The 26,268-nt window shown below is 42.7% G+C and overlaps 1 protein-coding gene across 12 annotated transcripts in view; it reads left to right on the forward strand.

Annotated features, from left to right (window-relative positions):
- RAPGEF2 (Rap guanine nucleotide exchange factor 2) overlaps positions 1–26,268 on the forward strand; it is a 383,922-nt gene that overhangs the window by 355,604 nt on the left and 2,050 nt on the right. For 6 of the 12 annotated variants that reach the window (XM_077477128.1, XM_077477130.1, XM_077477134.1 and 3 more), the window contains 11 exons: positions 4,916–5,156; positions 6,570–6,953; positions 7,947–8,158; positions 9,483–9,606; positions 11,879–11,902; positions 14,526–14,749; positions 14,996–15,175; positions 15,841–15,993; positions 16,288–16,507; positions 20,548–21,107; positions 23,670–23,990. In XM_077477128.1, the coding sequence (XP_077333254.1) occupies positions 4,916–5,156; positions 6,570–6,953; positions 7,947–8,158; positions 9,483–9,606; positions 11,879–11,902; positions 14,526–14,749; positions 14,996–15,175; positions 15,841–15,993; positions 16,288–16,507; positions 20,548–21,107; positions 23,670–23,990 (2,643 nt within the window). The remainder of the gene's footprint in view (positions 1–4,915; positions 5,157–6,569; positions 6,954–7,946; positions 8,159–9,482; positions 9,607–11,878; positions 11,903–14,525; positions 14,750–14,995; positions 15,176–15,840; positions 15,994–16,287; positions 16,508–20,547; positions 21,108–23,669; positions 23,991–26,268) is intronic. The other 6 variants (XM_077477129.1, XM_077477132.1, XM_077477135.1 and 3 more) reach the window with 5 other exon arrangements.

Here is a 26,268-nt window from a genome sequence, read left to right on the forward strand (position 1 = left end):
TTTCCACATTTCAGGATATTTTTAGCCTACTTAATGATAAGCTGTACATCATTTAGTCTAATGTAACCTCTTTATTATAATGGATCTTGCTGTTGAATGGTCTGGTAACAGTTTACAGGGGATTCCTGCAAGCTACTACAATGGTGAAGCACATAGAGCTTTGTGTCAGATTTAACCAGAAAGAAAGATAGATCTTTGATTTTTATTTGTCATGATTTCACGTTGTGATCCTTGTCCTTCTAAATTAGTAATGTGTGTAATCAAAGTGGAATCACTGTTTTAGTGTCCACATGCCACAGAGGATCATTTTATTATTTTCAGAACTATGCATTGGGTATACATATAGATTATGTTTTTTGTGTATGTACTTTTCCACCACGGGACTGTGTGTATGTTACAGGCTGCAACTGTGGAAGGGTCGCTGTGATGTTGTAACAGTGGGAAGGTGGAAGGATTACACAGTGGGTGTATGAAGATACAGTGGGTCTGAGGCTAATAGTTGCTTTGTAGGCTGCACATTTGAAAGCATTACCAAGGGCAAGGTCCTGTGACACCCAAGGCGAAGATATCTAAATGTGACACCATCCCCCATAAGCTGAGTTGGTTGAAACTTGCATATTTATACGCAATGTAAGCCTCGTGCACACAGAACATCAGGTCACTTTGCAGGACGTTTGACTTATTTTTTCTGCCTTTTAAATGCCCCTTTATGTTAGTCTATGTGTCCTTGCACATGGCAGAAAAAAAAAATTCTGAGCCAGGGTGTGCAAGAGAGGAGTGTTTTGCCGCAAAAACCTTGGTCAACTCAACTAAATGCGCTTAAGCACTAGGCACGTTTAGTGTTCGTTCAAATGGGCAGAATAAAGGTGGGAATGAGGAGGGGGGTCACCAGCAAGGTGAGAGTAATTGTGCTTTACAGTAGTAGGCAGAAGAGGAGGAAATGGAGACAAGTCAGAACAGTGATACAAAAACATCATATTATTACAGTACATTTTGGCTGTGTGAACCAAGACCACCATTTAGCGAGGAATTTTGCCATACTTAAATTTTTCCTGATAACTAGTCTCTCCATCTTGCATTGGAGTTTCAGATCTGCAATTGTACTGGAAGTGGAAGGGGCTTCTGACGTTTTTCAGAGTTTGATTATATTTAGTTTTGTCACAAGTAGATGTATTATTACTACCCGCGATCCTGATGGGAATTTTGTCTCTATCTCAAGATGTAGTAGTGCTAGTGAAGGGTTAGGAGCAGATGGGATATGGGATATTGAGGAGATCAGAGCAAATATCTATCTCCAGTATGAGCTTATGGATCTGTAGAACCATTAATTCATGATTTAAATCACTAGTAAAAAGGCTCGATTTAAATCATGATTTTTAAAGAGCCACTGTCATCTCTGTCCCACAGCAGCTCCTCCTCGGACCTGCTGTTGATTCACCGACAGTCTCATTCACTTTAATGGGGCGGCTGGTCATGTGGCAGTGACACAACAAGGTGAGGGATGTGGCGGCAGCAGGTGAGTGGATGCCCGCTAACAGGCGCTGCCATGATGGTTCTGAAATTACAGGTGCTCTTTAAATGTAAGGACTCATTCTTGCTGGTAGTTAAAATCTTTAATATTTGCAAACAAGTTTAAGGTTTCCTATTTAGAATAATAAGGTTAGTAAGACAGCGATATCAGAACCGATTTTAGGTTAATCACATATAGTTGAACTACTCAAATTATTTTGTTTTATTAAAACATTGCCAGTGCCTGTTTTCTCAGCTTGCAGAGCTTTGGATTTATTGAATGAGTTCACCAAAAATGTATATATTGCAGAATATACAGCCTTGTGCTACATAACTAAGCTCCATTTCATGCTGAATAAACTAAGTTATTAACTAAGTTATTAATGTATCTTAAATAGAAAATCTGTAAATAGATTTTTACTCCACAAGCATTTATATTAAAATAAATTTGGTTTTTAATCAAAAACTCTGATTTAAATGAAAAAAATCAGATTTAAATAAAAAACTAAATCCGATTTATTGCTTTCAAATACCTATGAGTATTCGTTATGAGAAGAACCACACAAAATACATTCTTTGTTAAAGCACCGAGCTATACTTAATAAGCTGCAGGTGTATTCACAGATCATGCAGTAACAAGTAGATGTAACAGGGTCATACTTTATGTGAAACAATGCTACGGGGCTCTAAGCTAGTGAACTGTTTGAAGTAGGTTATTGTATTTGAACTATCTTTTGATCGATACCTGCAGTTAGTTAAAAGAATAGATGGTGGTTGGGGATTCGTTTTTCTCTTTAATTGCAACTGTGTTCTGTGCAGCTATCTTTATTTTAGCATACATTAAATCAGGGGTAGGCAACCTTTTGAGCACAGTGTGCTGAAAAATATTTTCAAAGGAACTGAGTGTGCCGATTTTATAACAAAAGTCAACTTCACACTCTCAATCACAAAAAGGATTTTTTATAAAGTAACTTGAGTAATGATAAATTAACATCCTGTACTCGTGCCTCATATCAGCCCCAATTCCTGCAACTCCACACTTCAGATCAGCCCCAATTCATGCACCTTCACACCTCAGATCACTGTCCCCCCTGCAAATCCCACCACTGTAATCCCCTCCACATCTGCCCCACCACTGTAACCCCCTCCACATCTGCCCCACCACTGTAGCCCCCTGCACATCTGCCCCACCACTGTAGCCCCCTGCACATCTGCCCCACCACTGTAGCCCCCTGCACTTCTGCCCCACCACTGTAGCCCCCTGCACTTCTGCCCCACCACTGTAGCCCCCTGCACTTCTGCCCCACCACTGTAGCCCCCTGCACTTCTGCCCCACCACTGTAGCCCCCTGCACTTCTGCCCCACCACTGTAGCCCCCTGCACTTCTGCCCCACCACTGTAGCCCCCTGCATTTCTGCCCCACCACTGTAGCCCCCTGCACTTCTGCCCCACCACTGTAGCCCCCTGCACTTCTGCCCCACCACTGTAGCCCCCTGCACTTCTGCCCCACCACTGTAGCCCCCTGCACTTCTGCCCCACCACTGTAGCCCCCTGCACTTCTGCCCCACCACTGTAGCCCCCTGCACTTCTGCCCCACCACTGTAGCCCCCCGCACTTCTGCCCCACCACTGTAGCCCCCTGCACTTCTGCCCCACCACTGTAGCCCCCCGCACTTCTGCCCCACCACTGTAGCCCCCTGCACTTCTGCCCCACCACTGTAGCCCCCCGCACTTCTGCCCCACCACTGTAGCCCCCCGCACTTCTGCCCCACCACTGTAGCCCCCTGCACTTCTGCCCCACCACTGTAGCCCCCTGCACTTCTGCCCCACCACTGTAGCCCCCTGCACTTCTGCCCCACCACTGTAGCCCCCTGCACTTCTGCCCCACCACTGTAGCCCCCTGCACTTCTGCCCCACCACTGTAGCCCCCTGCACTTCTGCCCCACCACTGTAGCCCCCTGCACTTCTGCCCCACCACTGTAGCCCCCTGCACTTCTGCCCCACCACTGTAGCCCCCTGCACTTCTGCCCCACCACTGTAGCCCCCCGCACTTCTGCCCCACCACTGTAGCCCCCCGCACTTCTGCCCCACCACTGTAGCCCCCCGCACTTCTGCCCCACCACTGTAGCCCCCCGCACTTCTGCCCCACCACTGTAGCCCCCCGCACTTCTGCCCCACCACTGTAGCCCCCCGCACTTCTGCCCCACCACTGTAGCCCCCCGCACTTCTGCCCCACCACTGTAGCCCCCCGCACTTCTGCCCCACCACTGTAGCCCCCCGCACTTCTGCCCCACCACTGTAGCCCCCCGCACTTCTGCCCCACCACTGTAGCCCCCTGCACATCTGTCCCACCACTGTAACCCCTTGCTCTTCTGTCCCACCACTGTAACCCTGCTGCTCGTCTGCCCCCTTTTCTCATCTGCCCCACCACTGTAACCCACTTTCTCATCTGCCCCACCAATGTACCACCCTGCACATCTTTCAGAGTTGGGTGTGATTTTCATTGCGTTGAATACTGGCTGTGTCTTATAGGGACACAGAGTGCCAGGGTTCAGTAGTAAGTGACACAAAGGTTCAGGAATAATTTTTAACAAAATTCCCAGAAGCTCAACTGTAATTCCACAAACTTACCTGATTGTGGTTTGCTCAATCACAGTGAGATCCCTTCTTTCTGAGATTGGTAGTGGCAACCAAGCGAGTCATCTTCCTCCAGATAGTGGGTGGGGCTAGCAGGACTGTGATTGGCTTTAGCAGTGGCCAATGACAGTCCTCCTCCACCTGGAAACAGGGACCGCCCCCCTAGCAGAACTGCACCCAATCTCTTCCCCCTCACAAAAGCTGACAATCACAGCTACAGAAAAGTTAGAGTATCAAACAATGTTTCCCATCTTTTACAATGTGTGGGGGCGCAGTGCCTCCCCCTCAGTACAGGTGTAGCGTGGGGAAGTCTGAAATTGGAATGCATTATTGTTTCACTGACACTTCCCTGAGTTGCTGAGGGGGGATTCAAGTGTCAGCAAAAGAGGCTTTGAGTGCCAGGGGTTGCCTACCCCTGCAATAAATCATGAAACTGGTTTTCATGATGAGGTAATCTGATACATTTTGTGGTTCTTGACTCAATAGTGCCACACAGTGGTAGCATTTGATATTTTTTTTTTTTTTTTAGTCCCGACTTGTGTGCATTTACCTTACATTTCAAGATTCCTATTAAGATTCTTCCTTCTCCTGACAGCAATATTTATAAGATAAAGAAATGTACTTTGATCAGTTTTGTTTCAAGTTAATTTAGGGAAAATAGTTATTAAACTTAACAAAACGTAATTTTACTAATCAAGAAAACGCATATGTGCCTTTCTGTTCTGACATCTGATTTACTTATACTGTATCCTGAACTATAATTTTTCCAGATCTACCTGACCAGGTGTTGCGAGTTTTTAAAGCTGACCAGCAGAGCCGTTACATTATGATAAGCAAAGACACTACGGCCAAGGAAGTGGTTATTCAGGCTATCAGAGAGTTTGCACTTACTGCTGTGCCAGATGCCTACTCTTTATGTGAGGTTTCTGTCACCCCTGAAGGTGTTATCAAGCAGAGGCGACTTCCAGATCAGCTATCAAAGCTGGCAGACAGAATACAACTGAGTGGCAGGTAAAGTAACATTATTTATTATTACTGCAACTACTGAGGATCTCTCTGAGGAAATATTACCAAAGTAGCGTAAGATGAGCCAAAAGTAACAAACACTCTGTACTAAAACGCTATAATACTTCTGGGTCATCAAGTCAAAAAAAAAAAAAAAAGTTTTATTTTGCATTTATGGATAGCGAATTAAAGGAGAAGTTCACTGTCTGGAACATGTTACATGTTCCACCCATTTTTTAGGGTGGAAAATGTAACATTCCCAATCCTACAGCCGCTCCCCAATCCCAGCACTCCCTGTGACAGCAGGCTGGGGATCCTCTCCTCGTACTAGCTGTCACTATTTGAAAATCGTGCAGCTGTGAGGGGCTCCACCCACAAGGCCGTGCGTCATTGATTCACAGTTATCATGATAACTGCAAATCAATGAACTACAAGTACCCGACAGCCTTTGCGGCCTTCGGCTTGTAGTTCTCCGTGAACTTCTAGAGCTCTGTTGAGCGCTCAAGTAGTTCTTTGAGTCTTCCTGTTGGTGTGCAACTGCCTGCCTGTTGGAGGTATGGGCAAACAGCACTGATAGCCTATAAGCCCTTGTACACACGGTCGGACATTCTGACGGAAAATGTCCGATCGGACCGTGTTGTCGGATAATGCGATAAGCTCCATCGGACTGTTTCCGTCGGAGTATCCGACAGACAAAGTTTTAGAGCTGGGCTATAAAACTTTCCGACAACATGATCCGATCGGACTTTGTCCAATTGTGTGTAGAGAATTCTGATCAGACAAAGTGCCACGCATGCTCAGATCAAATTCCTAGACCAAAGCTATTGGCTGCTAGCCTGAACGTAGTTCCGTCGTAACTAAATAACGTCATCACGTTACGTACGATCGGATTTTCCGACAACTTTGTCTGACCATGTGTATGCAACACAAGTTTCGGACAAAATCCGACGGATTTGGTTGTCGTTATGTCCTTCCGTGTGTACGGGGGCTAAGAGTCCTGCGTGGCACTTGCAATTGCAATGTTTTCGAGGCTAGTACAAATAAATATTAAATGCACATTTTTTTTACCTGCAAAAACATATGAATTTATAGTTTTTTTCTTAAAATGTGAACTTATCCTTTAAGTTAAGGCATACAGATCATTCTGCATTTATGTGTGTGTGTGTATATGAATATATATGTACTGTATATACAAATAATGTTCTCTGCACTACACTGCAGCTTATTTAAAAAAAAATGAGAATTCTCAGTTAACAGCATTTATTTTGTCGCCTTCACATAGACTATTTATTTAATAAAAACAAAATACAAAATTTAGGTGTGGTTATTTTATGTAGTTTTATAGATCAGTGAAGCTATTTTGTCATGAGGTAATTATGTAATTCTTAAATAACTAATAAGAGTCTTTAATTTTTGTAGGTATTACCTTAAAAACAACATGGAAACAGAAACCTTGTGTTCAGATGAAGATGCCCAGGACTTGCTGAGAGAAAGCCAGCTTTCCTTGCTTCAGTTAAGTACCATTGAGGTGGCTACACAGCTCTCCATGAGGAATTTTGAGCTGTTTAGGAACCTTGAGCCCACAGAATACATTGAAGATCTCTTCAAACTGAAGTCAAAGATTGGTTGTACCAACCTTAAGAACTTTGAAGATGTAATTAACCAAGAAACCTTCTGGGTGGCTACAGAAATTTTAAGGGAAACCAACCAGCTGAAAAGGATGAAGATCATCAAGCATTTTATCAAGATAGCACTGCACTGTAGAGAATGCAAGAACTTCAACTCTATGTTTGCAATCATTAGGTAAAGGATTGTGGCAAATACTTATAGTTGCTCCCTAATGTCCACTATATCATATGTAAGGCCTGTTAAAGTGTATGTATATCCTAACAATGAGCTTCTCATATTTGTTCCTTTTTGGTTTGTTAAATATTCAATTCAAAGCATTTTGTTACATTTGTTTGAGAAGTGCAAAAAATACCTGTTGATCATATCAGTTGCCCTGTGTCCTCTCCACACTACCTGCCAAAAGAGGTTGCTTAGCCCTTCTGTGTCTTATCCGTGACTACAAAATGGTTAGACTTTGTTATACAGATCTGAGAGTGTCAGTGTTTGACCGGTTTAACAAAAGAGGATGGGAGGGCTGACACCCACCAAAGAAAAAGAAAATACTATGTTGGCAACCCACAATGTTAACAACCCACTGTTTGATCCTGTCTTCTCTGATCCTCCCCCCTTCCACTGTCCTCTAATAATTTCCTGATAACACAGAGTCTATGGAGTCAGGCTGCACATGCTCAGCTTTGTGTGCATTGCTAGGGAGGCTTTTTTTCTTAGGAGGGTGCATGTGATCAGTACAGGGCCAATCGGCACTTTCCAGACTGGGGCTCAGGGGACATTTAGTCTCATAGGACAGTCAGAAAACTCCTCCTACAATTTTAACCAGTGCTAGGCTGAACACTGATAGAAGTCAAGACCGCTCTAACTACTGATGAGAAAAGATATTTAGCAGTTTATTTACTAAAATAATTGCATTTCCATGTTCTGTGTACTGTGGGAAACCAGATATAGTGAATGCAGGGTCATGGGTTTAGTAACACTTTAACAACCTCATAAAGACCCAAAGATTGCTATTTCTAACCTGTGGTCACTGGTTGCAATGTAGCCCAAATAAAGGTATCAGGAAGAGAGCGGTAACAAATACAGTAATGATTCTTTAATGCAAGGAAGCTATTATGTGTGGTGTTTCTTATATTTACATTGTTAAATGTAGTAATGATTTTTGTTTGATTCCAGTGGGCTAAATTTGGCTGCAGTATCTAGGCTAAGAACAACATGGGAAAAGCTGCCTAGCAAGTATGAAAAACTTTTTCAAGATCTTCAAGACCTTTTTGACCCGTCGAGGAATATGGCAAAATATCGTAATGTTCTGAATAGCCAGAACCTACAGCCACCTATCATCCCATTATTTCCTGTTATAAAGAAAGACCTAACTTTTCTACATGAAGGTACTCACATTGCTGCTATTTATTTTTATATTTTTAACAGTGTATATGCCATTTAATTCATTACTCTACATTAAGGCTTCAACTACGCTGGATATTCAGCCCCTGTGCATCAAATCCCTGCATTTTCCTGTGCCCAGGAGGCACAAGTATAGCATCCAGCCCCACTGCCTGCAGTCTGTCAAAGCCAATGACAGGCTAAACATTACCACTGCTGAATGCTCTACTGAGTGGTACTCGTATTTAGACACTACTTAGTGACGCATGGCTGGAACATACAGAATACCTGAGCACAAGGCTGAAATTCTGCGTATTCTGTAATAAAAATGCAAACTAGGGAACCTTGCGTCAGACTTTACAATTTATTTTTATTTAAATAAAAATGGACAACGCACCCAAAAAATGTTTGACTGAGCCACCCTCTACCTCTTTCTAAGCCCTGCAATGTGCAGCAGTGAAGTCTCTTTCAAAAAATATTTTTAAAAGAGGACTTGAATTAATCTCTAAAATAAGTTGTCCAAAATGTCCCATCATACGTCCCTCTCCCCCTTAAAAACTTGGGCAAGTATCCATTGATTTTCTTCTTGTTTTATTAGAGAGCTACTGATTTTCTTACTCTTTATGACATCACAAGGCTTGTAAACAACTTTCAATGTGTGGGCAGGCTCTTGGAAATCAAGGGAGCAGCGTTGATTTGCTAGGAAAGAGATCAGCGTATGCATGTGGAAAGGGAAGACAGGGGTGAGAGATGGGCAGTCCTACTTTTGGATTTCAGTTTAGCTAAAGCAGCCCATAGATGATAGTTTTCTTTCTTTCCACTATGGGAGATGGATATCAACTTGGGTACAATCAGCCTTGCCCATGCAGGGATCATATCTTGGCCGATCCCTACTGAACTGGCCAAATTTAGATCCTTGTATGGCCAGCTTAATGCAGTGTTGTCAGCTTAAACAGAACGTTAACCCAGCCATACAGGGATTGAAATTTGGCCGGTTCTGCAGGCAAACTTCCCTGCCATCAGAATATAGAATTGGGTAACTTTTTTTTTTCCATTCAACCAGTGGGTTATGACCAGCCTTAGCCCACTGGATGGATTTCTGCCAGAATAAATAGTGTTTTTTTTCTGTACTTGCAGTGTTTTCAAAGGAATATTATACCGTGTATATTTTGATTTTTCATTGTGCCAATTTCAACTCTCTGGCGTCTACCATAATTTAATTCTCAGTTTCGGGTGGACAGACTTTTTGTGGCGCTTTGTTGCTTGGTTGCCTGCCTTATTGAATAAGTCTAATTATATTTACTGATTGAATATTTTTTGCTCAACCAGGAAATGACTCCAAAGTGGAGGGGCTTGTGAACTTTGAAAAATTAAGAATGATTGCTAAAGAAATCCGGCACGTTGGTAGAATGGCTTCTGTGAACATGGATCCTGCCCTAATGTTCCGAACAAGGTACTATGTCAGGTTTTCTCAGTTAAATGTGAATGCATACTTGATTTCCTCCTGAACTGTGGTATGTAGAGATTAGGCGACAGAAATTCAGTGAGGGTCATTTTGGTAATCTGCATGCAAAGCTACTCTGAAAGTATATTTTTTTCTCCTGTTGCTCCCAGGCCAATTACTTGATATGTTGAGAATTCCCTTTCTCTAGTATAGTTATCAAGAATTGTTTCATTATTTTTCTCTCCATCTTGGGCCTAAGTAGAGTTTTGTGTAAGTTACATTATTTCTCAGCTGCATTTCCACCGATGGTTTTGCACTGAGTGCTGCCAAACCTCCTCTTATGGGGTTCCCCACAGGCTCTCTTTGCTCCTCTTTTTCATGGTGGGCCCCTATAGAAAGCCACTTACAATGGGGCCAAACTGCTGGCTCCCTCCAGAGCTGCGCTGCCTGCATCCATATGACACAGAGAGCATGGTTCGGCCCTGCTTACAGAATTTGATTGACTGCAGCAGGATCCAATGGCTCCTCCTCCTGCTGCTGCCTGTGTGGGCAGAGAGCCGCTAAAGAGAAGCACAGTGCTGGATCAAGAAAATACTTGGGTAAGTATACAGGTGTGAGGGGGACAATACAGATACAGAGATATTTTGTACCTTTAATGCAGGGAATGCATTAAGGTAAAAAAATCTCCAGCATTTACAACCACTTTAATTGTGGAACCTGCTCTTTCAGATTACCCTGTTGCTATGAAAGGGTAAGTTCACCTTTTACAAAAAATAATAAATGCACATGTTTTTTGCAGGTACAAAAATGTCAGTTTGTTTTCCTCAGCCTGCAGAGGAAAGTAGATCAGGTGCAATGTCAGGCTCCTGTCAGACACTTGCTTCAGCTGCCCATACAGTGCATCTGGAAAGTATTCATAGTGCTTCACTTTTTCCACATTTTGTTATGTTACAGCTTTATTCCAAAATGGATTAAATTCATTCTTTTCCTCACAATTCTACAAACAATACCCCATAATGGCAACCTTAAGTTTGTTTGAAATCTTTGCAAATTTAATAAAAATAAAAAACGAATAAAAAAAAATCACATGTACATAAGTATTTACAGCCTTTGCCATGACACTCAACATTGAGCTCAGGTGTATCCTGTTTCCACTGATCGTCCTACAACTTTATTGGAGTCCACCTGTGGTAAATTCAGTTGATTGGACATGATTTGGAAAGGCACACACCTGTCTATATAAGGTCCCACAGTTTACAGTGCATGTCAGAGCACAAACCAAGCCATGAAGTCCAAGGAATTGTTTGTAGACCTCCGAGACAGGATTGTATCAATGCTTCAGAAACATTTCTGCAGCACTGAAGGTCCCAATGAGCACAGTGGCCTCCATCATCTGTAAATGGAAGACGTTTGGAATGTGAATACTTTCTAGAGTCACTGTACCTTCTGTATATATAGACTTTCTGTTTGAAAGCTGTAGGAAATGTTGATGAACTACGAGAGCACCCACCACCACCCTCAAAGTTGAGAACTACAGGCTGTCTGCTGTGGTGGCACACAGTACTGGTAGTTCATTCATTGACAAATTCCAGTAACTGAATGACATGGCTGTGCAGCCATGCTACTTATGAAATCTGACAGCGGTTGTGGGGAAAGGATCCCATGCTTGCTCACAGGGAAGGGGGAATTGGGGGTGCAGTGGGAGGTTGCTGAACATTGTTACATGTTACAACCTAAATACGGGTGCAACATGTTCAAAAGGGTGAACTTATCCTTTAAGTCTTTTTTCCTACAATACATGCAGTAGGAGCATGGACCAGGATCCACCATATGCTTTGCCTTGCAAGTTGCTATACTCTGAGACTGACGGTTTTCCGTTCAGTTTGTACCCCTCAAATAGCTGCGGAAGAAGGTAAAAGGGGATGTTTTGGCACTACTCACTTTGTAAATGTATTTGATTGTATATCATTATTGAGGTCACTGAATTTTGGAAAGAAATGCTTGCAGCAGTGGACAATTAGAAGTATGGAGATTATTAATAAAAACACATCATGTTAAACTCTGTATGGCAAATAGAGCTGTGTGGAGCATAGGTGTCTCTTGTAATGAGATCCTGAAGAATAAGTCCGATAACTTCCCATACCTTTTAAAGATGTCTGTTGGCTTCTAGTGTGTCTTGTCTTGAGGACTGGGCCTTTCTTTCTGAGCTTGTGATCTTTCTCTCTCCCTTTTCTCTCCGTCTTTGTACCTGTGCTTCTTCCTTCATGGCTATCACTTGCAGGAAGAAGAAGTGGAGAAGCTTGGGGTGAGTTTGTTGATGGCCTTAATGCTTACTGCTCATAGTTTCATTCTGCTCATTCACATTTTCCCCTTCCTTTTGCTTTTTTGCTTTTTTTTTTTTTTTGTTACCTTTTAACCCTCTGGCTGGCAGACTGCTGATTTACCCAACCCATGCTCTTATATCCCTCCATTTAAAAATTGATTACGGCCAGAATAATCCTTGTTCAGGGATCTATAAGGATGTGCAAGCAGATGATAACACACTGTTGCCGTAGGAAAGACAGGATTTTTTTTTGGATTTTTTTGGGGGGAAATGTCTCAGAGACATAATGCATAAAGCACAACCAGTCGTCAGATGGTGATGACAAAGATTTTTTTTTGTTGTACTTGGGTGCCCCTTACATTAGGCTTTTTTCAGTGTGATGTACAGGAACCTGTGTGAAGCAGTCAGAATTCAGCAGCCTTGAAGGTGCAGACAAGTAGAAGCTGAATTGTTACTGGATATTGCAGCATGCCTTTACTCATTGCACCCTATACTGCAAAATGAGCCCACATTGGTTTACAATAACTTTCAGTTATAGTTATCAAAATGTCAAAATGATTATTAAACTATCAGTTTAATTGGGTGTTTGGATGCACAATTGGTTATTTTCTGCTGTCAAAATATATGTTCTGATAGGAAAGGTAAGTGGGAAAAATAAGAAGTGGGTAACTCTGAGTAACAAAAGGGATTGCTTTATTCTTATCCTTAATAACTAGAAAGGTCCATGTTGCATGGTGATCAATCCAACCCTCCTCATATACTAACTGGCTACTTTACTGACCACAGAACATGAGTAGTTAACACAGTAACTGTCATTAAGCCACCCACCAGCCACTTCTCAAATTCCATGACCGCAGTTAAACCATCTTGATTTTGCAGCATGAGCTTTTCTTATTGACGATTATATATGTTTATTTGTACTTCTTTAGTGAATGGTTTGTATGGCTTAGTTTGCACTTAAAAGAACTACAAGAGCTTTCTAGTAGCAAATCTATTAGGGGAGGAATTAAGTTTTAGGTTACTCATTTTGGGATGCATGTACTTTTCCCTGAATCTTCTCTAATTAATAGAGATTTAAAGCAGTATTAAATCCCAACCAAAAAATGTATTATATTGCAGCATATCATTCATATGTGTTGGCTGCATAAGTTTTCTTTTTTTAGTCTCCTTTTCCTGTTTTCACCTGTTAATCAGGCCAGTAACACGCCTCCTGTATTAGAGTGCCCCCACTCTGGATAAGAGAGCACGGGCACATTAGGACGGCAGCATTGTCAGTCTGGGGAGGGGAGTGTTGGCTGTACTAGCAGATTTAGATACACTAACAAATCTAAGCCAAAATCCAGATCAGTCTTTATAAGCAGCTAAAGGGTCGTAAAGTCAGAAGGTTGTTTATCTTAATGCATATTCATTAAGACAAAAAGCCTTCTGCGTTCAGCAGCTCCCCTAATACTTACTGGAGCCCCATCTTTGTCCAGCAATGTCCACGAGTGTCTCAGCCGCCCAGATTGGCTGAGGAGACAACAGCATTGCCATTGGCTCCCGATGCTTTCAATCAAAGTCATCCAATCAGGAGAGAGAGGGGGCATGGCTGAAACACAGTTCGGTGTCTGAATGACTACACAGAGCTACAGCTTGGCTTGGGTGCCCCCCATAGCAAGCTGCTTGCTGTGGGGGCACTCAACAGGAGGGAGGGGCCAGGAGCACCAAAGATGGACCTGAGAAGAGGAGGATCTGGGTTGCTTTGTGTAAATCTGCACAGTGCAGGTAAGTGTAACATGTTTTTGTTATTTAGAGATAAAAAAAAAAGAGACTTTACACCTTCCATGCCAGTGACATTTATACAGTAATCAGTGGTTATTTTTAGCTCTGATCGCTGTATAAATGTCAACGGTCCCAAAATAGTGTCAAAAGTGTCCGATCTGTCCTCTGCAATGTCGCAGTCCCAATAAAAATCGCAGATCGCCGCCATTACTAATAAAAATGCCATAAATCTATTCCCTATTTTGTAGACGCTATAACTTTTACACAAACCAATAAATATACACTTATTGCGTTTTTTTTTTTTTTTTTACAAAAAATATGTAGAATACATATCGGCCTAAACTAGGGAAGAAGTTTGTTTTTTATATATATATTTTGGGGATATTTATTATAGCAGAAAGTAAAAATTGTCGGTCTTTTTTTTTTTTGTTTATCGCACAAAAAATAAAACTGGCTGATGAGATGATCAAATGCCACCAAAAGAAAGCTCTATTTGTGGGAAAAAAGGACGCAAATTTTGTTTGGGTACAGCGTTGCATGAGCACACAATTGTCAGTTCAAACGACGCAGTGCCAAATTGTAAAAAGTGCTTTGGTCAGGAAGGGGGTAAAATCTTCCGGGGCTGAAGTGATTAAAGTGCCTAAAAAAGAAAACAAATACAGCAATAACATTAAATAATTTGTAAGCTGCAATGTAATGTTTGCTTTTCGGATTAATACCACTTTAAGCCAATAAAGTTGCTTAGATGATATTCTCAGTGCACTCTTTAATTTTTTATTTATTTTTTAACCAGAGCCAGTCTCCGAATTATTTATTTCATTTTTTCCTGTCTTTTTTTCTGCAGGTCACTTAGTCAAGGGAGCACCAATGCTGCTGTCCTGGATGTGGCACAAACAGGTGGTCACAAAAAACGAGTACGTCGTAGCTCTTTTCTAAATGCCAAGAAACTGTATGAAGATGCACAGATGGCTCGCAAAGTGAAGCAATACCTGTCTGACCTGGATCTTGAAATGGATGAAGAGAATCTTCAGACATTATCTGTCCAATGCGAGCCTTCAACAAATACATGTAAGTAAAGTGCTTAATTTTCATGCATAGCTCATCACATGGACGAAGGCTTGACTTTGTGATGCTTCACAAACCTCAAGGACTGCTTTTTATTCATTAAAAAACAGTTTACGCTAGAATGTGGTGCAGGAATGGTGCACTCTGTGTATCTATGTACACTTATATTAGCAAAGTTGATAAGTGACCTGGTCCCTTTAAAGAATGGGATTACAAACCATTTTAACCAGAGCTCAAATGTTTCCTCAGTGCCAAAAACGCCTTGTGACAAGAGATCAGGGAAACCAGACACATCACCAGTAGCACCGCGAGCAGCAACTCAGCAGAAACAGCAACAGCCAGTGAAGGTGAACCAAGCATTGCAGGTGCCAGCTGTGGCTCTCTATCCTTCCAGAAAGAAAGTGCCAGTCAAGGATCTTCCGCCTTTTGGTAAGTGTTTCTGAGTTTTTTTTTATTTTTATAGAATCCTTTGCATTTTAAATAGTTTTAGTATAACATACATTTCTTCTTTATTGATGAGTCCATCTAGATGAAATATACCTGTTATGGGTAAATATTAGTGGCCTGAATTATCTTCTGGCTACTTATGCCTAATTCCTGGCATTGACTTGTCCCTGTATGTGTCGCAGTCTTCTCCTTTGTTCTCCTTTTAATATAAACTATACTAAACATTTTGTAGACCGATCCTCAATTATAATGATTGTTCTCGTCTATAAAAATTTGGTATGTGAGTTAACCTGTCCTCATCTACCTAAAACATTTTTTTCAGATCCATTAAAAACTTAAAATCTGGTGCAGCTGATGCATGGTAGCCAATCAGCTTCTAACTTCAGTTTGTTCAGTCAAGCTTTGGCAGAAAAAAAAAAAACCTGGAGCGGATTGGTTTCTATGCAGAGTTGCACCATATTTTGCACACTGTAGTATTAGTAAATAACCCCCGCAGGCTTTAACACAAAGCTAGTTCTGTAATGACATCTTTTTCTGCATGTATCTGCTAATTGATGCAGTGCATTGCACTCCCCCATCCACCCCATGTCCCCGCCCAAAGAAACACCCTACACATAGTTTATTTTCATATCTGTCTTTTCTGTAAGGCATCAACTCACCACAAGCGTTAAAGAAAATTCTTTCCTTATCAGAAGAAGGAAGTTTGGAACGACACAAGAAGGCAGCAGAGGACACTATATCCAATGCGTCATCGCACCTTTCATCTCCTCCCACCTCCCCACAGAGCTCTCCAAGAAAAGGTAATAAAGCATTCTGAAAATTAAAGCAGTTGTATAATATTGTGTGAATACACTGTACACAAGGTGTAAACTTCTGAAATAAGTAGCAGAAAATCAGATTCTGTGTATGCTTTTATGTAACCTCAGAAATTATACTAACAATGAAGAGCCTACATTATGAGTCTACCTTTTTCATCTGCTGTTTCATATTTGCCATTCTGTTGGATCAATCCATACAATTAAATATGACATAAATGTACATTGAAAACCTTGTCACTGTGACCCTGGGTTGTCATAGCTGTTTTTATCTTACAGGGTATTCCATGCCAGCAAGCGGCACTGTGGATAATTTCTCTGATTCTGGGCACAGTGAGATTTCTTCCCGTTCCAGTATAGTCAGCAATTCCTCATTTGATGGCATGCACCTCCATGACGATAGGCGGCAGCGACATTCAGTGAGCATTGTGGAGACTAATCTTGGTGTTGGGAGGACAGACAGAAGAACTATAATGGAAGCTGAGCCTTGCTGTATGGGGTATGCATCTCACTTTTGCTTACATTGGACCTACCTGTTTGTTCAATATTTAGTAAATATATATTTTTTTAATAAATTTTATTTTTGACCATTATGGTTGTTTGTACAAGCCCATAGCTTTAAAAGCACTATAAGTGATAGTGAATGCAAAATTCTTCAGGGCCCATACACATCAGCAGGGCATGTTATTATCTGTATAATGTGCAGCCTCTGGTGTACACTGGTGTGAAGGAGCAGTGCAATGTGTTTAGAGTGCTTTACACTTTGTTTTTTTTTAATTTATTCAAATATCACAAAAATTACATTTCATTCATCTGTATGCAGAATATTGCAATGTAATGTAGAGTGTTGAAATTAACTGCATAAAAATACAGCATGTACTACTTTTTTTTTCAGCTCACATCACCACAGCATGGTGGTGTGAACCGAACTAATAGGAAATAAGGAAAATTGCCATGTCTGTACATTGGGACTACATTGGGTTAGTGTGATGTGAATGGGCCCTTATTCTTAGGGCTTAGTTTTGGCAGTTTTGGCACTTTTTGAGAACCGTACCTTGGCCTTACATCAATGGGGATGGCTTGAAAGGTTTGTTTGAGCATTGGTACCTGCATTTGACACTCGCTTTGGCATGTGATGCAATATATGTAGTTACCCAAAAAGGTGCTATAGAGGCCTCAGGGCTGTGGTCCATTCCAATGCAACCAGACTCTGGCCCGCCATGACAGGTGAAGTTTGGTCCCTTCTTTGGAAAACTTTGCCCTCATGGAGTCTTCTGTCTATGGGCCCAAAGTGTGCTTGTCTGCCATCTGAATCTATTCAGGAGTATGACTTTGATTCTCCTAACCGCTTTGAGGAGGATATGGTAAGTGTGAGGCGGATGCAGAAGAGGACCCTGCAAAGGAATTTTCACCTGCATTTTACGAGACACAAGCGAAGGCTTCATGTCATATGCTTTCTAAGATGAGCTCACTTAGTGATGTGATGCATAACTTGCCTTTGTGTAATAGCACCACCGAAATCTGCTTAGCCAAACAGGCTCTTATAGGCACTAAACAGCTGTCAAACGATAAGAGAAACACCACTTGTTTTATATGAAAAACTGAAAATATTCTAATTAAAATAAGAAAGATTAATAAAAAGTTATAAAGGAAGAGAACCCACAGTGATGTGAAAACGAGAAGAGACCAAAATTTGAACTGAGAAAGTTGAAATCAGTCTCTCGCGGAATTTCACTGAAGTGGGGGAAAAAAAAAGCTGTCAAAATATAACATTACCTCTGCACACACAAGCAAACTGTGCTTTGCGTGAAGATTGGCCAAGTCTTGACAAGGTATTTTTTCCCTCCAAACATTCTTTGCCACGTTGTATCCCATGAACAAAATGTCTGTTTCTGGTAGTAAATCCTGTTCTCTCCACTCTCAACAAGGACCTTAAGCTGCTACATCTTTCTCCAAAAAACTGATTCCCTTTTCATCCTCTTTTGAGGGTCCAAACCAAAAAAAAAAAATTATGTTATCCTGCTTCCTCTTCCACCATAACCAGAGGCGGTTCTAGGCTTTGTGAGGCCTTAGGCAAATCTGAGACACAAGGCCCCATTCACATCCATAATGGGAAAAATAATTCAAGCGATAAAAATTAACTGTATAAATTGCATATATTAAGAGTTTTAAATTCTATGAAATATGAATTCACTGTTGATAGAATTTTCTCTAACCAATTCTTCTTTAATCAAATATATATATTACATATATATATTGTATAAATGCAGCCTCTGTGCCCATCAAATGCATGCCAACCCTATTTTGGCAGACAACATCTATTTGATTGGGGGGAGGATATGTGCTGGGGGGGGTGGATTTCATATCCAAGCCCCCTTGTAGCACAAGTCCTAAAGTCCCCCCAGCACACAGTGGCGCCACTAGGGATGGTGTCACCCCCCCCTCCACTTAGCAGGCTAGTGTGGCTTTCCCTCCTTAACCTGTCACAATGGATGGAGCAGGGATGGGATGGGGGGGGGGGGGGGGGATAGAGCTGGAATGGGATCGGGGGAATGGATGGAGCCAGCATCAGAATGGGAGATGGATAGAGCTAGGATGGGATTGGGGTGGTAGATGGAGCCGGGAGGGGATCAGGGGGATGGAGGGAGCCAGGATTGGATTGGGGGGATGGAGGGAGCCGAGATGGGATTGGGGGGATGGAGGTAGCCGAGATGGGATTGGGGGGATGGAGGGACCCGAGATGGGATTGGGGGGATGGAGGGAGCCGAGATGGGATTGGGGGGATGGAGGGGGCCGAGATGGGATTGGGGGGATGGAGGGAGCCGAGATGGGATTGGGGGGATGGAGGGAGCGGAGATGGGATTGGGGGGATGGAGGGAGCCGAGATGGGATTGGGGGGATGGAGGGAGCCGAGATGGGATTGGGGGGATGGTGGGAGCAGAGATGGGATTGGGGGATGCATGGAGCCTGGATGGGATCGGGGGGGGATAGAGCTGGGATGGGATCGGGGAATGGATGGAGCCAGAATGGGAATGGTGGATGGATAGAGCTGGAATGGGAATGGTGGATGGATAGAGCTAGGATGCGATTGGGGTGGAAGATGGAGCCGGAAAGGGGATCAGGGAGATGGAGGGAGCCAGGATGGGATGGGGGGTGGAGGGAGCCGAGATGGGATTGGGGGGATGGAGGGAGCAAAGATGGGATTGGGGAATTCATGGAGCCGGGGTGGGATCAGGGGATGCATGGAGCCGGGATGAGATCGGGGGAATGGATGGAGCCAGGATTGTGGTGGATGGAAATTGGATTGGATCGGGGGGGTGGATGGAACATGGAACCGGGATGGGATTGGGGTGGGGTGGATGAGCTGGGATATTATGGGGGATGGATGGAGCCGTGATGGGATGGATGGAGCCGGGTTGGGATTGGGGTGGGGTGGATGGAGCCGGGATGGTATGGGGGAATGGATGGAGCCAGGATGAGATTGGCGTGGAGTGGATGGAGCCGGGATGGAATCGGGATAGGGTGGATGGAGCCGAGATTGGATCGGGGGGATGGATGGAGCCGGGATTGGATCGGGGGGATGGATGGAGCCAGGATTGGGGTGGGGTGGATGGAGCTGGGATGGTATGGGGGGATGGATGGGTATACTCTCCCCCAAATAGCTCCAAGTTCACTCTGCTTGTCCCCCCTCCCTCGTCCTCTTCTTTATGCCCCCCTCCCCTCCAAGGCTAATGTTTAGATTACACAGACCTCAGACCAGCGCGGCTCTTGGGGAATGCTGTGACTCGTTCCCTCCTCTTCCACTGTGTACAGGAAAACATCACAGGAGGAGGAAGGGCGGGTTCAGTTCGCTCCGCTCCACAGTGCACTGTGTCAGGCAGCTTGGGAGAGATCCCGGCTGCAATGCACAGCGGAGTGGAGTGGAGTGTGCGGGAACGGAGACACCCCACACACGCCGCGGGAATCTGATTCGCCGGGACTTCAGGCCAAGAATGCAAGGCGGTCCTGGTGAATCATGGAGCTTGCCATATGGGCAAATTAGGCGGTCGCAACTTGCGAGGCCCCTGCGGGGGGCGAGGCCTAAGGCGACCGCCTAATTTGCCTAATTAGAGAGCTGCCTCTGACCATAACTAGTTGGTTCAGGCAGCTCACTTCCAGGGCTTATGCCTTCAAGGATCTCCACCTTCACCGCCCCTACCCCCAAAACCATAAGTGTAAGGGAGGTTTAAAACATCTTTGGATTTATTCAGTAAAAGAGTACAAAGAGGAACATTTTAATTGCAAAGAGCAATAACTCAAATCAGCCAATCAGGATTCACTTTTCTGAAGTCAGACCAATCCCAGACGGTTTTCTATTGATTGCTGGATTTCTATTGAGTGCCACAGATTGCTACACCTTGCTTTATGCCCCTTGCACTATTTTATGAGCTATTAATTCAATTAAATAAGTGCATTTGTGGTTGTGTGGAATTTGCATTGATGAATTACTATATGTAGCCATTACTGTTTGCTTATTTGTATTTCTTAATACTCTTCTAGGCACTATTCACATTTGGTGGAGAATAGAGGCTTGTACGCGAGTGGAACGGTTTTGTCCTCTCCGAGCATGGAGGAATTGTCCCAAGATCAGGGTGATAGAGCTTCACTGGATGCTGCAGACAGCGGACGAGGTAGCTGGACCTCTTGTTCAAGTGGCTCCCATGACAACATACAAACTATACCACATCAGAGGAGTTGGGAGACTCTGCCATTTGGCCATGTTCATTTTGACAGCACATCAGATGGGGCAGGTTACTGGCCCTCGGGAAGTCATATAGACCATTTAATATTTTCTGATCATAGCACAAAGCATGGCAGACACAATCAAGGAAGAGAAGCTTTAGAACAAGCACAGTCCAGAGCAAGCTGGGCATCTTCCACTGGCTACTGGGGTGAGGACTCTGAGGGGGACACTGGCACCATTAAGAGACGAGGGGGAAAAGACGTTGCTCTTGAAGCAGAAACAAGCAGCATATCCTCACAAACTGCAGAAGAGACAAAGCCTCTACCTGTGCCCACACACATAGCTGTGACAGCAGCTTCCTCAAAGGGTCTTATTGGTAAGAACAGCTTATTTTCTAGTTGTGTCATACTCATTACATGCCTTGATATTGGGCTTTCACCTTAGATTTTAGGTGGCAGTTTAGTGTTTTGCTTTGTATTCTGGTGTTGATTTACACATGTTAAAGGAGAACTCCATACAAAACTGTAAAGTCAATTTTGGGCGGAGGCCTTCTAGTCCAAATTGTAAGGGACCAGGGTGGGCCCTAGATCTGATTTGATTTTAAATATGTAAGTAGTATATTTCATCATAAAGTAGGGCTTATACATTTATGTTTAATGTGTGTACCTTTCATTAACTTGTTTGTGAAATCACATTATTAATCATATGTCTTTCTTAGATTGGGGATCTTGTGGATGTTAGGATGATAGGGAACTGGTCTGAGTAACAAACCCACTAGTTCCCTTTTAATAGTATATTTCCCTGAGAGCTGGTGAAGGCACTTCACCTGCTTGGGTCATGCATTATATTTAAAGGGGTTGTTAAGGCAGTGCTCACAATCACTGGCAGCCCGTCTGCTAGGGTAACATGTAGTATATAGTGTATGTGGTTTTTTTTTTTTTCAATTCATGTTCTAAATGCCTTATTTTTTCTCACCGATCAAGCGGTCAGGTGACCGCCCATCGCTCTCTTCCTCCAATGTATGTACTACGGAGGGAAGAGCCTGAGATCTCCCTCTGACATCTACTGGGCAGTCACGTGACCTTCCTCTGTAGTACATACATTGGAGAAAGTGGGTGAGGGGGCAGTCACGTGAGCGCTGTTCGGCGAGAATAAATAAGGTATATAGAAGATGATTTAAAAAAAAATATATACACTATATGCTACGTGTTATCCTAGCAGAGGGGCTGGCAGTGATTGTGAGCAGTAATTTTTGTACTGCTCAGAACAGTGCTAGAAGGGTAGGGGAGGCTCACACACAGAGCTGACAGGTAGGGGAGGGAGGAGGGAGAGCAACAAAAGAGCTGCGGAAGACAGAGGCACATAAACTGACCATGGTGTCAGGGCTCAGTAGCCATGATAAACCATGGTCATTTTACAGGGTGGAGGGCAGAACCAGGCAGGATCAGCCAGGTATCACAGGTGATAGAAGGGGCCAAATTACACAGCACAAGCACCGTGCTGTTTTTCATGCTTAGAAGGAACAGGATCCTTTGTTACCTAAAAAAAAAAAAAAAAAACGCTTTAATAGAACTTCCTGGTTATCAGGGGGATTATCTGTGTGCCTATATACCAGCCCTTCATTGCTGAACATTTGAAAGAGAAAGCAGAATAACTATGTTGCTTCTCTGTTCCCTTTAAAAGAGCATTGAGGATTTATGTGTTTACAGTATTGCACACAGTTATCAGAGAGTTTTAGAAATTACGAGTAAACCATTAAGAATTATAATTTATATATTTGCAAATGCCAGTGGTCTGTAACATTGAACAGTAGCAGAGTTAATGTTATTTTACTGTTATTTAGCCTAGGTTCACATACATGCATCTTTATGCTATTTACACATGGTAAAAATGTAAGAAGAGCATGACTTTAAAAACATACACAACATTTTCGTTCTGTATTAATGCATTCATGAACAAAATTAAAGTTCATCCAGGTGGCTTGGAAATAATTTTCACAGAAAGTTTTCCACTTATTACACCTGATTTTGCAGGAGTTCAGAGTCCCTTTTTTTTTTCTTTAACAGGGGCTGTAATAATTAAGGATTCCTACACTTGCTACAAAATGGAACCCCCCTGATCATCTTAGGTTAATTATTTGTAGTGCTTAGCTCTCAGAGATGGGTATTTGTCTTATTATTTTATTATATTATCTCTCAGTCATCATTTAAGTGTCACCTTTCTGTCGCTGGAACGCCTTAAAAGCTCCTATTCCCTGCCTTGACCCTATTCTGACAACACTATCTCTCTCAAAGCTGCTGAAATGTTGCTCAGCACACTGGTTGTTTACAGCACTAAATAGGGGCAAGTGATATAGCTTTTGTAGGGCTTTCAGCCAGCCACTGAGTTCATAGAGAGTTAGTGACTGGCTTTACAGCCAGTTCACTGAAAATGAAAGAATACAAGTCAATAACATGACAAAGATCGTTCTCTGAGAGGTAAAGCTTCATTGTTATAAAATTCAGAGTGCATCTCTTAAAAGGGAAAGTTCAGTTTTGCCCTCTGATCTAATTAAGACCCCTCCCAGATGCTTTTTTAATTCTCTATGACCTTGGAGACTGTCCCTGTGCAAAATCTTCCCCAGCTCTGGCCGTAGTTGCACAGTGAATCCCTATAGACTTGGGGCATCACCCATCACCCACTAGGTTCTCTAGTGTTGGCATGTCATCCCATTCAAGAATATGAGCACTTGCGTTTCCAAAAATATATATTAAAAAGAGTAAACCGTTTTTTGTTTTTTTTTTGTTTTTTTAGTACTGCCTTTTTTGTGTTTTGTCATTTTGCTTTTGTTTTATTATTTTAAATGTATTTGTACTCTTACATTAGAACATATGTTTATTTTATGTTTATTTTTTTTATGTTACGTTTCTGTTGTGACAATAATTGTCTCTTATGGTAGTGTATTGTGTTACCACAGCACGGAAAGAAGGCCGGTATCGAGAACCACCACCAACACCGCCTGGATATGTAGGAATTCCTATAGCAGATTTTGCAGAAGGACACCCACAATTATCCAGAAAGCCACCAGATTACAACGTAGCACTGCAGCGGTCCAGGATGATGGCTCGGAGGAGTGACAGTGAAGGAGCACCTGCAACATCCCCACCATCACACAGTCAGCCTTCTAGCAAGATCGTTAACAAGCCGCAGTGGCATAAACCAAATGAGGCAGACCCAAGATTAGCTATATATCAGGCACAAGGGGTTACAAAGGATGATGGTAAGTGCCCTAAATCAGCGCTATCATTTAAAATTAATTACTAAGGCAGAACCCCAACCAAAGAGCTAAATACATAGAGTATACAATATGTGAACTGTTTTACCTGTCAACATATTTGTAATTTTCTTATACTACTAATGTGATTCTCAGGCCCCTTCACAATGTATAGCACAGAGGGTGACACCATAATTTCTTACTAGCTTCCTGTGTCATCTGTCTGCTTATTGGCCCAGCCTAAAACATTTAATTGTTTGCACACTTCAGCAGAGCCTTATTGGTTCATAGTGCATAACCTCACACCCAAACCTTTGTGTGAAGATGGGGTTCAGGGGTATTCAGTGGCACGTCCTGCAGGTGTGGCATACAGATGCTAAATGATGGTGAATTCTCCATAGGCTTGATGATAGAGGTAGTGTAGATAAGGAAAGGGGGGTGCAGTCCTGGTAATGAGATGAAAATAGGTGGGAGCATGCAGGCGCAGTGTTGGGGGCAGTTTGTACAGGTATAGAGTGAGAGCTGACCCTGCAGATTTGGTGGTGTTAAATCTGGAAACAGATTCTTCCATCTGGTCCTTGTCTTCGTTTTTGATCAGGAGTCAGCAGGACAGGCTCACAATCATAAGACCATTGTGAGACTCAGTGGGGGAGACAACCTGTACAGGTGCAGTCATGATAAGCATGGTATAAGTGCTTTGATGGAAGCAGGTAGTGCAGATCTGGTGGGTGGAGACAGAAAGGGAGGTACAGACACAGAAGGTGGTGAGAGAAAAATAGTAAAGAAACTGCATTGCCGTTGGTGATAGAAAAATTGTGTTGCAGAAGTGGCAGTGCACTACTGTCTGAAAGGGGTGGAAGCATCAAGAACAAGGGAGGGTACAATACATTGTCCCTGAAAAGCAAAATGATTGTATACAACATTACTGCACATACATGGGACACATTGTTTTGTCACTGGTTGAGGGGGTCTCGCACCTGCTTGGTACAGAGTGACAGTACACTGCACATGCATGGGGATAGTCAGACGCAGCTGGTTCTCATTTAGGAAATATGTGCAACCCCAACACCATTCTGATCCACCAATATGATGGAAATCTGTGCTAGGAATGAACCTCAGCAGCATCTTCATGAAGTGTAACTTCAACATTTTCACATTAGTTTATTTTACTTTGTAGTAAAATGTCTTTATTCAAATGTTTTATCACCATTACATTCTGTCCTCCTAACCTATACAACCTATAGTGCTGTGAGTGCAATCTCAGAATCCTCGGCTGCCTTGAACAAGTGTGCCATATGTAGATGTGGAAGCTGAACAAAACCAATTGATTTACATGTTTCCCAAAACCGTTATGTTCAAGGCATGCCATGAATCACGTGTGTTTTTTGCTTTCAACTGAACTGTCAAGCCACCAACTGGCTGATGTCGTCACTGATCACATGTGCAACACTGTGACAATTGCAGATCAAAAAGAGGCTAAGATAGCAGCTCCTGTGGCTATAAAGGATTGGAGGGTTTAGTTACGCTTTGAGGCCTGATTATAAACCCCATATTTCACTAGCAGATCTGTCAACAATCCAACAGTTACAGTTTTGCTGTTCAGAGTAAAGTAAATGCTTACCTCATGCCATGTGGTGCCCCTTCTCTTTCCAGATGAGCCATGAGGTAGCAAACAATGGTGTTTTGTGTCATTTCTGTAAATAAAGGAGACACAATTCGCTCATTCAGACCATGTAGGGGCAACACAATGAACTAAGTATTTTCTCTTTATAGTGATCCTGTTGCTGGCTAGTTGTTACAAGCATCAGGGTCATTAGTGTGACATGGCCCTAGGACAAGTTTACTTTTACAGTTCACAAAACCTAGAGACGTTATTGTTGAAGCTATTGATAAACAGTGAATAATGAAATAGATGCATGCTGCCCCCTAGTGGTAAGTAAAAATTTAAAATATTAATTGGAAAGGCTGCAGCTATCACCTAGGTGTGCCCACTATGACCGCAATATGATATAATATATGACAGTGCTGCTAACAACGAATAAGTGTCAGTGCCAAAATAATACAAAACAATCCATATAAGCATAAATTCTTAAAGGTTCATAAAGGTCCATGATCATATTAAATAAATGGTGATCGTCCTAAAGCCAGGGTATAACAAACTTCGCTGTGAAGGGCGTGCATCACAAAAAATTCAGTGACTTGTGCTCCTTTTACCAGGTGCAATGCAAGCTCACCTGCTTATTATACCCTAAACCAGGTCAAATGCACTCTGGATAATAACTGA

The sequence above is a fragment of the Lithobates pipiens genome, unplaced genomic scaffold (assembly GCF_037356315.1).
Source record: "Lithobates pipiens isolate NorthernLeopardFrog02 unplaced genomic scaffold, aLitPip1_a1.2 Scaffold_13, whole genome shotgun sequence".
Classification (NCBI taxonomy): domain Eukaryota; kingdom Metazoa; phylum Chordata; class Amphibia; order Anura; family Ranidae; genus Lithobates; species Lithobates pipiens.